Source organism: Pteropus vampyrus, unplaced genomic scaffold, assembly GCF_000151845.1.
Source record: "Pteropus vampyrus isolate Shadow unplaced genomic scaffold, Pvam_2.0 Scaffold424, whole genome shotgun sequence".
NCBI lineage: Eukaryota > Metazoa > Chordata > Mammalia > Chiroptera > Pteropodidae > Pteropus > Pteropus vampyrus.
This window is the reverse complement of record NW_011889205.1, coordinates 411,776-424,381: the sequence shown is the minus strand read 5'-3', so window position 1 is coordinate 424,381 and position 12,606 is coordinate 411,776. Positions and strand designations below refer to the sequence as shown.

The 12,606-nt window shown below is 41.9% G+C and overlaps 1 protein-coding gene across 1 annotated transcript in view; it reads left to right on the top strand.

Annotated features, from left to right (window-relative positions):
* Positions 1-12,606, top strand: part of LOC105306142 (V-set and transmembrane domain-containing protein 2A) — a 26,395-nt gene that overhangs the window by 5,618 nt on the left and 8,171 nt on the right. The window contains exon 4 of the mRNA XM_011381047.1: positions 1,225-1,558. Within this exon, the coding sequence (XP_011379349.1) occupies positions 1,225-1,558 (334 nt within the window). The remainder of the gene's footprint in view (positions 1-1,224; positions 1,559-12,606) is intronic.

The following is a 12,606-nucleotide window of genomic DNA, read 5'->3' as shown; positions in this document are numbered from 1 at the left end:
TTACCACTGTATGACCTTGAACATACGTCCTAAAACAGCAATTGTTACCTTAGAATTCCCAGGAGAGCTTTTATAAAATACCAATTTGAGCCTCACTCCCTGAAGACACAGAATACACGTGAAGCTATTAATTTCCATTATACTTATAGTAGTATATTTATATGTAATTTTCCATTCACACACGTACTTATGGTTATGGTTCCAATGTTGAAAACTATTTGTATATACAACTCTATATGTGAAAAATGGAGGAACCCCCAAGTTTTCTTAACCATTTATGGCCATTTGAAAGTATAATGGAGGAGCAGAATAACTCTGTCACCTTCATTTGTTTTCTCTTTCTTTCAAAATCATCCAGATCCTTAAATCCTGAACGTCTTATGAAATCTTATCGTTCAGTCAGTCGTGGATAATATATAATGTATATCCAATCTAACTGTTCTGATAAAGATGCTTATGGATATAGATAATATGATATAGAATGTCATGTATTAAACACAATCGTATGTATAATTTTGCTATTAATCTGGCATAAAACTTATTAGGAGAAATAAGAAAGCCAGTTTCAATTTTGAATATCAACCAGTGTTAATTTCAAGTTCCAGTAATGTAAAGATCCTATAGTGGCAGGGAGTATGTACTCTGCACCATAAGACTCGGGTGACATTACTGTGCACCCCGAGCTTTGCCACCCCTGGACGATAAGTCAGAGTGCGCCAAAAATTTGAGAAGAAAAATCATTAATATCCACGTTTATTTTGTCAGTACCTTTACTAGCCACTCCGATATAAAAGCACATTCTCACTTAAATTCCTTGGTCACAACGACCAACAAAATACTTCTGTGACCTCTCAGAGTCATAGCCCCAAGCGGAGAGAAAGGCTGTGTAAACTCCCGACGTGGCCTCATGAGACAGGTACTTCGTTCAGCCGAGCTAACCAGGCCAGGGCCCACCCGGCCACTGGGCAGTGCCGGAGCTGCTCCCGCAGCCTGGGGGACGTGACCACGTGGCCGGCGGACTCTGGCGCCTAATCATCCCGGGTCGGTGCAGCCGGTTGTCGCAGACGAGGACGAGTGAAACCTTCAGAGCGGACTTCGGGGCGCCTGCGAGCCCCCCGACTGCCACCGTGAGGGCCTTTTCACGCCGCGGCGCGAGCGAGCGCGCGAACGCAGCCATTTGATGTAGCCCTTTATTTTTTTTTTTTTTCACCTGCAATTTTCCAGACAGTGAAAGTCCAAGGCAATGACATCTCTCACAAGCTTCAGATTTCCAAAGTGAGGAAAAAGGACGAAGGCCTGTACGAGTGCCGGGTGACGGACGCCAACTACGGGGAGCTGCAGGAGTACAAGGCGCAGGCCTACCTGCGCGTCGCCGCCAGCAGCCACGCGCGCAGGATGCAGGCTTTCGAGGCCTCGCCCATGTGGCTGCAGGACACCAAGCCCCGCAAGAACGCGTCGGCGGCGGTCCCCGGCGGCCACGGCTCCGCCAGCCAGCGAGCGCGCGCCACGTCCAGCCCGCAGGCGGTAGCCAGAATCCCTGAACAAAGTCCACAATCAGGTATGGACACCCGTTTGGGCCCTTCGTCTTCCCACTGGCAGTCGCTCCCAGGAGAGCCGGTCAGGTGCAGTAGACAGATCTGTGTATGCATGACAGGTTTTAAGATCGGAGACCTAGTTCAGTGCAAAGAAGGATGAGGCGAGACTCGGGAGAGCCCGGGCTGGCCTCCACGGAGGATGTCACCTGCCCCGTGAGTCGCTGGCAGTGCTCCCTGTCCAGGGGAACTAAAAGCTGGACTTACTTTTTTTCACCGCCCCCCCCTTCTGTATTTACGCACGATAAGAATAATAAATCACGTGATGTCGGTCGCATTATAGATGCATGTTCATTTTCTCTACAGATTTATCTATCGATAATGACCCAAATTAAGAGACTTTCACTTAATCAAAATGTAAATGAAAGAAACGCGCCCCGTTGGCAGCCGCCGCCCGTAGCTTTCAGCGGGCCTGTCCTCCAAGGGCCTTTGATTCTGAAGGAGAGACTTCAGCTGCCTGTGATGACAGGGAAGATGATAATGGCAGGAAGCGCGGAGGGATGAGGGATGAAAGGCAGTAAGTGGTGCAGAGATAAGGCGGCTCCTGCAAATGTGCCTTTGGTGCCAATTTGGAAGCTTAGTCACACATTTCTGAAGTCAGCTGTGCAAGTTAAAGCTGTTCCGAATAGCATTAATTTATGCGATCGTTCAGCCAATGGAGGCTCACCGGAGTGTCAGCCTCCACGTGGGCGAAAGGCTTCTTGGAATGAATGGTGCCTCACAGGCTCTGCCGCTGTCCTGCGTTTGGCTCGGACACGTGACGTAGTGTTATGGGGTGAAGAGGGCACAAAAATTGTCATCCTTCTTTAAGGTTTTCCCTTCACAGTTTCGCGCTGAGAAATTATCGCTACTGCAATTGGTAACGGAAAATTACGTTGCTAAATGCAAGGACTCTCTAGCCATTAGGTGGTTTAAAATCTAGTTATTTCATCAGGATAATTATATACGTGTATGTGTCTTCTTGCGTCTTACCTTACATATGTCTTTAAATCTCTTCTTGCGAACAATCCTTTTAAAGTGACGTGTCCCAGCCTAGGTTTCCTCCTTCTGCTTCGCGTGCTCACGGATAGGGTTTGTAGAGAGCTGGGCTAAAGGTCGCGGTGAGTTTGTGCTGCCTTTAAATGCAGGTGAACGACTGTCCCAGCATGCCTTGGTCCTAGCAGTTAATGTCAGTCTTATGTGTAGGTTCCTTGCCGTCTAAAGCTCAATTTGCGTGGCTTTGTCTGTTTCCTCTTTATCAGCTTTTTTGTTTTCCAAATTAAAGAACCAACCATAGCTAGAACATAGATCTGTACATGTATATACTTGTATAGATGCGTATTCATACATAGCACACGTATAGATGCAGCTCATGATCATAATTTTATAGTCATTATTCGATCAAGATTTAATATCTTCGGATTCATTGCCCCTGTCCCTTTCATGCTATTAAGAGAAGAAGCCAGACACGAAGTGTAAAATTACAGACTAGCCTCAGCAGACAGCTTACGACCTAATTAGTGAGAACGCTAAGTCGTAAAGGTGAAATTATTAGCCTGCATAGAATATTCCCAGCTACATAGCAGAAATCCATGCTGTGGAATAAAATCAAACAGATTGCCTATCCCAGCGAAGGATCCTAAGCATGGAATAGTGTTCTGTCTCTTTCTAAACTATTTACTTTTGATTCAACTATGTCCTCTAAAAATAGCAATTTTCTTTTAATATCTCTTTTTTAGTATTGTGATTGGAGCTAAATGGTAACCTCTAGCAATTTTCAAATAAAAACTGCTCATTTTCCACCCTACTACTGGCCTCACTCGTCAGGATAAAAAGAAGTAAGGAAAGCTGACTCATGGGAGCCAGATTCATTAAAAGCCACGTTCACGAAACGTTATCTGCTTATGGCAAAGATTAATCTGAAATATATCGAAATGTTTCATTTCTATTTTTTTCTACCAGTAAACACTGGAAACTATTTTATATACATTTAACAATATTTTCCAACTTCTAATTCAGAAGCTGGGGTGGCCCGGACACCCATTCCATTCGTGTGTAAGTTTCTATGCTTGCACAATTACGGTATAAAATACAGTGCCTGGGATAGATATTTACATATTATATTCGCTGTAATACCCCCATCCTGATTTATAATTTTGCTTTATATTTTTTTCAGGTTATATTCAAATAAAGCTTATTTCAATACCCATGCTTTATTTATTCACTCGTTTATTCACTCTCTATCCATTTACGTTTCTAATTCTGATTTCTTTCTGGAGAGCCAGACTAGGATTCACTGTTGTTCTCGACATTTCTCCACGTGTATGTCCCGTAAGCACTGTAGCAGAGCAGAGGCAGCTGCACATTGCTGACCCCTCCGCCCACGGAGATGTGGCACCTCTTCTCCCCAGGCCCCCAGGCCCGGGCTGGCCTGTGACCACTTTGACAACGAGACATGAAGAAATAATGTTATTTATGTGAGTGCTGTGCCCATTTGAGACCCAGCTTTTAAGAGGCCTGGCAGCTTCTGCTGTGGCCTCGTAGAAGCCAGCCACCATTTCAGGAGTGCAGCTCCCTTAAGGCAGCTTCCTGGGCAAAGCCGAGCCCACCAGCCTTTAACCTCAGCTCCATTGCAGCTCTGAGAGGTCCCAAGCTGGCAGTGCCCAGCTGAGCCAGGCGACACACAGGCTCCTGGGAGAGGATAATGAGTTATCGTTTTAAGGCTCTAGGTTTTAGGGTCATTTGTTTCACAGCAAGAGATATCCGGGTCAGGCCCCTAAACTCAGGTATTCGAAACTGAATTTATTAACTTAGCTTTTTCACCAAAGAAACAAATGTTCCCAAATTCTTTTAATAACAGACATCGTCACAATCACAGGTCTTACAGAAACCTCGACAATGTTCTCATGGCCTCTTCTTCATTCAGTTGTCACAAGGAATCCGTCCTTCCATCCTCCTGTCTCTTCGGAATGTCCTTGAGCTCCTGCATCACCTGCATCTTTTCTGTTCCACCTGCACAGGTGTAGTTCCCAGCACAGGCCCCCTCGCACTTTTGCATCTGTTCCGACAGCTCCTAACGCTGTGCCTGTCTCATTACTAACACGAGGAATGGACCACAGCAGAGCAAGTGTTCAGTGATGCTTTTCCCAAAGCACCTTCTCTAGCTTTCACGGTCTGACGTCCAGGCCTGTTTCTCCCGGGCCCCCAACCCTCACACATCGCCTTCCCAAATGGCATTTCCTGAATGTTTTCAGACGCTTTCTTACCTCTGTGACTTTGCAGATGCTGTTTTGTTTGTGCAGGTCTTTCCCTGTTGGCTGAGCCCCGACTCAAACACGAGTTCTTTCATAAAGCTTTTCCCCTACTGTCTTAGAACTGGCGGTTTCTTCGCGCAAGCCTCCAGAGCAACTTGTTGGCACTTACTCTGAAGCCATCTGTTGGTGTGCCCTGTTTTGTCATTTTTGTTTTCCCGGGGCTTTCCTCTCGGTGCTGGAAGTCCCATGGGGAACCTCTCGGTCGCAGGCAAAGCAGGACAGTTGGTCACCCGCACAAGAGCTTCTTGGCCGCGGCTCGCGTGTGCCTTCTCTAAGCGCCACCAGCAAGTGCAGCTCGTGTTTGGGGAAGGGAAGGAAAATATGGCCACAATGTGTCTTTGTTTTATCTTCTTTTTCTTATATTTGCACAAATCCTATCGCCACTGTCCCAGCCCGATCAAGGCTCGTAATTACTGTTTCTCAAACCGTATAGTGCAGACGACCAAGCCAGACTCTCCCTCCAAGCGCTGCTTAAAAATTCATGTTCCAGGACTTCAGGCAGCACCTATTGGATCAAAATCTCGGAGTCTAGAACCAGAAACAGACATTTTTATGTGCAGTAAATTATGAGGATTGTCAACTCTAAAAAGTTCTTACGAGTGAAGAAAAAAGGTTTTTATCATTTACTGTGAAATGTGTGTGTGTGTGTGTGTGTGTGAGAGAGAGAGAGAGACAGAGAGAGAGAGAGACTGAGCCTACAGAATATCCTTTAGGAGCTGGTCTTTTGCATTATTTTTTCCCCTAGTCCTTGGATGGACGTTGCGAGGCTGCCCTGTTCACTCCTGTGATCAGCAGCCGGCACTTGTGAGAAACTGGCCGCGGTGAAGGCATAGTGATGTTTACGCGCGGAGTCTCGAGTCCCTCAGCAGGAATACTGATTCTCCAAACTCCGCAATCTGGCTATTCTGTTTCCTCCACGATGTGAATCCGAGCATTGAGAGGCAGCTGCTGCTACAACTGCTCGAAGCCAAGAGCTCCCCGAAGCGCCTCTGCTGCTGATAAACATGGCAGCTTTCCTAGAGTGGCCAGACTTAGCAGGAATGATCTTAAAACAGAAGTCGAAGCCAGTGGGGAGGGAGATGAGAGGCCGAGGGGCTTGCAGGAGACTGTCTCCCGGACTTAAAATATGAGGATACGATGCACTGCATCCAGGTGGAAAGCGGACATGTAATTCAGACCTTAATGTTGATTTTGGTTTAAATGATCCAACTTGGCTGCTTACGCTGGTTAAATTAGTTTGATCATTGTAATTCTATCAGTTAAATGGCTGCTGTGTAAATCGAGTGTCTACGAATAAGATGAAAAGTAGATTGGAGGCAGTGCTTTGGATAACATGGGCCAAGGAATCTGCTAGAGACGTTTGAACCGGAATTATGTAAATTAATAGTCTATATCGGCCAAATTCCCCCTCAAACCGTATTTAACTTAACGCACTGAAATTTAGTACCTAGCAGGGTCTCCAAAATCAAGACCCAGCTCTAGGCTGGAAAAGCTTTCCAGTGCTTGAATGGCCAAACTAAGGTTCGCTTGCGATGACCGGGAGCTCTGTCGTTGAGGGGACACGAAGCAGAGTTTGCTGATGTCCTGAGAGCTTGTCTCTAAAGATTTCACAAAGCTGCCAGGAGTGGCTTTCTGGGTAGACGACCAAAGGGCTGATAAGTCACTGGAAAGACTTCACTCTGTCGGTCAAGGTAACGCAGGTCCTAAAAGAAAGGTAAAGGGTCCTTCTCCCAAGGAACACTGAGGTCACCCATTGCCTTCCTCTCCACTGCAAAGAGTGGAAATGCCCAGGAAGATGCCCCTTCGGCCCTCCGCCCCTGCTCCCCAGTAGAGGCAGCGGGTGCAGCGGTTAGGGAAGGAGACTGTCACATCGCGTCCCCATCACTCGTGGCTGTGTATGTCTCCGTTTCCTCATTTTGAGGATTAAATGAAATTATAGAGACAGCCTGGCACCTGCCCAGGCCTCAGTCAGTGCCAGCTACTTGCTGGGTTAGTGCGACTGTTCCTGCGTGTGCTCCTGTGTTGTGACTAGCGGCAGTGACACGATGAGGATGGATGCTCTGCACCAATCTTGGCAAATATTTTCTTTGTTGGGTGCGTGCAGGTGATGAGTTACAGAAGGGAGCCCAGGCCTTCGTTTCTGAGTTCTGTTTTATTGTTTATAATTTCAGAACTTTTTTTTTTTCTTTGGTTCCCGTTGCCTTTGTTTGTTGCCGGTTTTTCCCCTATATAACCGTACCACGTAACCAACCGGCTGCCTTGCCCAAAGTCATAACTAGATCTTTATTGTAAAACACGGTAAAATTCCAAATGATTTTTAAGAATCTGAGCTGTGCGACCCAAATAAACCATATGTATTTGGAGGCCGCGTTTATACAAACTGGCTGCTATCTGAACGAAATTCGAGCTTGCGAAAAAGACCCTTGGAATTTTTTAAATCATAAAACAATGTTAGATACATCTAAAAACATAAACAAGTGAAAATATTGGATTTAGAGCCCCATGATGAGGAGGCACGGCCTCTGGTGGTGAGCGGGCACACAGATGATTGCGAGAGTAACTCCTTACCCGCTGGGTTGAAATCTCTCTGAAACTCAGGGTCCTTATTTATAAAACTGAGGTAGTAATAAGTCTGTCCCAAGGGTCATTTTCAGCAATAAGTGACATAAGAACAAAGCTGGCACCTGGGCAAGCTCAGCGATTGTTAGTTCTCTTTTTTACCCATCGGATATGAAAGTATGTATTTAAATAACCATGATTTAAGAGGGTAATTAAGGAACATCAATATGAATCGAGATGAAAGAAAACAAGAAGCCCGGAAATCTCTGAAATTATGTAAAATAATATCTGATGAATTAAAAAATATAATAATCGAGGAAGGACTCGCTTAATTAATAAATGACAAAAGGAAACGTATAATCACAATTTATGATATATATTCAAATGAACTCTGATTAAAGAACTAAGTAGAAAAGAACATCAGATATAGAAAGATGAGCATAAAAATCAGAGGCCTGAGGCTTTGAAGGTTTACAGTTATAAAAAATGCAAATGAGATAGCATTTTACTTACACATAATTTAAAAATATTTGTTTAATTTAATGAAATGTAACCAAAAGATGATGCAACAGACAAGGAAATATCTGTGTCTAATAGTTAAGAAGTGTCATTTTTACAGATGCTATTATGTAATCTACTCTAAATATCAAAAGTTGATCATATAATATCAATAAAGACAAGATAAAGATATAAAGTGAAATCAATTCTCTATATGACAGCAATACCCAAATAAAAAATATTTGGGACATAATATATAATCATCAATAGTAACAACAAAAGAAGTATAAAATATCTAGTGTTTTTTCCAAAGACAGTAACAAACAAGTAGTATGAATATGAAGAGCATTAGAACACTGTTAAGATTTTGAATAAAGGAGTAAACGTTCTATTTTTTTGGATGGGCAATCTCAGTATTGTAAATATGTCAAGTTTTTCAAAAGTGTGGACTTGATGCAGTCCCAGTCAAAACCCTCGTCATTTTTTAAAATTTGACACATATAATCTGGGCAAAAGTTTTTTAAATCAACACCTATCACCAAGGTTACAGCGACTCAGGCATCCTGCTGTATTACTACTTGAATTGGTTCTGGAGGAAAGTTTGGCAGGAAAGATCAGTCACAGGGCTTCAGGCTGTGTGGGCCATTTGTCCCAGAAGTGATGCTCCTGAGAGGAAATTCCAAGATGGGTCATCGGGAGGACCCAGACCCACGAACGGGGTGCCCGCGACAGGGGTCTTCCCATCGCTGGCACTAGCGAGATGGCCCAGAGTAGGGTGGTCACCTAATGAATGTGTTAAAGCCATAAAACATTTAATACTAAGCAGCTTCCAGAATCATGTTTTCAAAGAAATTTAATGAAATTTGAGAAGACTCTATGTAAAATTGAATGCGAAAAAAGTACAGGGTGCAAAACTTTCAAACGAAAAAATATAGACTGCGAAACCTTAAATCAATCTGAGATAGGTGCATAGAAAAACGACAAGAAGAAATATATGAAAACGTATATCAAAAGTCAAGATAAGTTATGATTTTTAATTATTCGATTATTTCGTTTGTATTGGTAACATTTATACAATGATAATTTGTTATTTTTGTTATAAGGAGAAGGAGGACATTATTTAAAATTTCCCAGATTTAAAATAATAGCTCCAGAGAGAGAAAAAAAATAAAATAAAATGTACTCAAATAAAAAAATCAAAGAAAGGCAAAGTAAAATAATGGTGTTGTGTGACTCTGGAGCTCATGGCAAATTAAAAATATACACACATGGACATGTGTATATTGTAAGTATTATTATGAAAGTGGTATACTCAGAAATTACTAGTAACATTGAAATTAAAAACATTATACCTTATTTCCTGGGAGCTGGGTGGAGAATCTGACCATCAATTATTCTTTCTGTTTTTCTAAACATAATGAGTGTGCTTGATAAATTTACATTGATTAAACAAATCAAGCACATATAAAGTCCATAAATAAAAGATCATCCCATCATTTTTCCTCTCAGTAGTATGACTCATTTGGCCCCCAATTCACAGGGAGAGCAAAGTCATCAGCAACAGTGCAGTCATAGAGAGAGTCAAGGAAAATCAATACACCGGAATATGTATAAATGATCATTGTGTTTTATTTAATATGACTGCTTCAGAAAAGTCTGAGAGAGCATTTTTGCATGAATGCAGAATCCCATATGCATAAAACAGACCTGATACAGGTTATGCTCTCGGGGCTTGAATTAAATTGTAAAAGCTAGGAGTTAGAATTACAATTTCTGTGAAGCCTACCACTATGGAGCTATTGAAAAAATAAAAATAAGAAATGAATTAAGCAAATTTATTATCTTCGCAGACACAAGAATTTTAGTGAAGATTAAATAATGCAGTCAGATACTCCAAATTTCAAAATATAAAAATCTCAAGCACTCTTCAGTGAGGGGGTCTATTATGGGACTTATTTTTTTTTTCTTGTTTTATTGAGAAGTCTCCATTGTACATACATTCTTAGCAGCATCTTCTTCGGCCATTTAGAAAATATTTAATTTTTCTGCGTAAACACATTTATTTGCTATGAAGGCCATTTTCTCTCTCCTCTTAGTGTTGTAAAGAGTTAATCTGAAAAACGCTACATTTAAGGAACAAGCAGTAGAATCACAGCTAAATAGAAAAAAAGAGACTTTAGATTATAAAAACTCATTCTATTTCCAACGATCTGAAAAGATGAAGGTTTTGAAAACACAAATTGTGTCTCGATATTTTTGGTGTTATTAAAGTGTCTAGCACTGTGCTTGGCACGGAATTAGAATTGAATAGATGTTTGGGTATCGAATGTTAAGTTTTGGCTTATGTACAGTGCAAAACACTTACGAGGATAATACACTGCTAAGAAGATACATGATTTTTTATGAAATTGGTCAATCTTTAAGAAAACAACCCCAGACCATTTTTGTATTAATGGAGAGAAAAGATTAGAAAATAACACTTGGACCACCCCTCATTACATATCCATGACAACAATAATATTCATTTATATTAAATTATATTTCATAACGCATTATGTCTAGAAATGTTGATGAACAGTCTTTGGCAACTACTTATCATTCTTTGATAAGTAGACTATGGATTTCAAAAATCTTGCTTCAATTATCTCTGTTAATTGCTTAATTCTTGTGGGTAAGAAAATAATATACAAAATATTCTAATTCAGATAATTTCGAAATAGCCAGATGAAGGGGTCAAACCATTGGCTCAAACTTGGAAAATATATGGTCAATGTCTTAAGACATTTTCCTTGTGTTAAAACAAGTGCGTTATCTGAAGCTATATAATTGATGTTCTTCTATATCATATAGCATTAGGTCCTCGAATAATTTTTTCCTCAAAAACAAACACCATTGAAGGATTAAAATTATTATTTTTTAATTTAGGCAAATTACTGTACATATAAAGTAAGATGATGGCTTTTATCTTTTTCAATTCATGTAAGATGTGCGAAAACTGAAATCACACATTCCAGCTACGTTTCTTTCCTTCTCTGTCTTTTACTTCTATTTCTTGACTTTGAGTCCATTTCTCTAAAATACAAGATATGCTTTCTTCTTCGATGAGACATTCTCCCCCGATGAAGTCGGAGATGGGGATTTATGACAAAGTGCCGGAAGTGTGGGTGGGGCGGGCCTTCACCCCACCAATCAGTGAGTGAGCGCTCAAGCGCCAACATCCATCTTTCTTACCTCTTCGCTCAGTAGTCGGTAATTCTAGCTGTAGTGTGCTCTGTATCAGCCTCTTCCCTCAGGGCCAGCTATCCTGTCTCCCCTGGGACAAGTGCCCCAGCGTCACGATCCCTGAAGCAAAGCCATTACCCGTTGGTGTCCTGACAATTCCTTCCACTCCATTCCCCTAGTTGAATGTGCTCATTTAAGCCCTTGGACAAATTTGGCATTTTTCAACCATGTTATCGGTGCAACAAAGCACACGTGTGTGCAAATCCCTAATATGGAATCTATAATCATTCCAGCAGGGTGAGGATTAATATCTGCCTTCATATTACATAAAGAGTTGGCTGATTAATAATGAAAACATACATGCAGGAGGCATATTTAAGCTCCATGAGCAAATAGTTTCAAGTACCTTAGCAGCATTTATTTACATACCTGTAAATGTAGTGCTAATAATAAATTAGTCTTAAATATGCATTAGACCAGTCGTGAAATACAAGTGGTATTAAAACTTCATCCTTTGAAAACATTTTATTGCGTTTTCCACTAATTTATATTATCCTCTCTCTTATTTCATCAAAGCCACTCGTATTTCCATATATTTTTAATAAGCAGATTGAGAAAGTATAGTTCTCAGGTGTGCAGAATTGCCAGATGAAATTATGATGCAAATCTGTAGTCAGACAGAGCTGGTTTTGAACGGCCGCTGCACCACTTACTAGCTGAGAAGTACGCACGCGCCTCTCTCCACAAAGTTCCTCAGTCGGCAGAACGATCATAGCAACTTCACGATCACCATCAGAGGTAAAGAAACAACAAATGCTCAGGAAATATGAGCCGCTATATTCGCATCATCATCATCATCATGCTGTTTGCGCCCAGATCGCTTGTCACCTGGGCGAGTGAAGGACAGCGAAAAGGAGCTGTCTCATCATGCATGACTGCAAGCGGGAGGCAGGATCACTTTCGAGTGCCTGTTTTTGAGTTAACTGTAAAAAGCAGAAACCACAAGGTCTACAGGGACTTGCTTGTAGAGAGTTTGTTTGTAGAGGACTCGTTCGCAAGAGAGTCTGGAACATTCCGAGGTGAACAGGGTATCCCCACGCACCTTGTCGCTGAGACCTCGTGCACGTGGGTAACTGCACTTTTTTCCCTGAGTGACAGGAGCCCTCAGAACTAGAATGGAAGTATGCGATTCCCTAGGGAGGGGAAGCAGGAGAGGAAATGTGCAGTGGCTGCCAGCATGCCAGGGCCCAATGAAACAGGCGATTTATGTATTGGGTCAAAACGGGAGGGATGTCTGGAAGAAATTGGCACTGGACCCATAAGAATTCTAAAACAAACAAAAAAAATATATTCTTTTCAAAAAATTATAGGCTAAAATCCTCCTATTATTTGACTTTTCCTCTTAAATAGTAACTTAGTCTGTACGAACCCGAATAAAAATT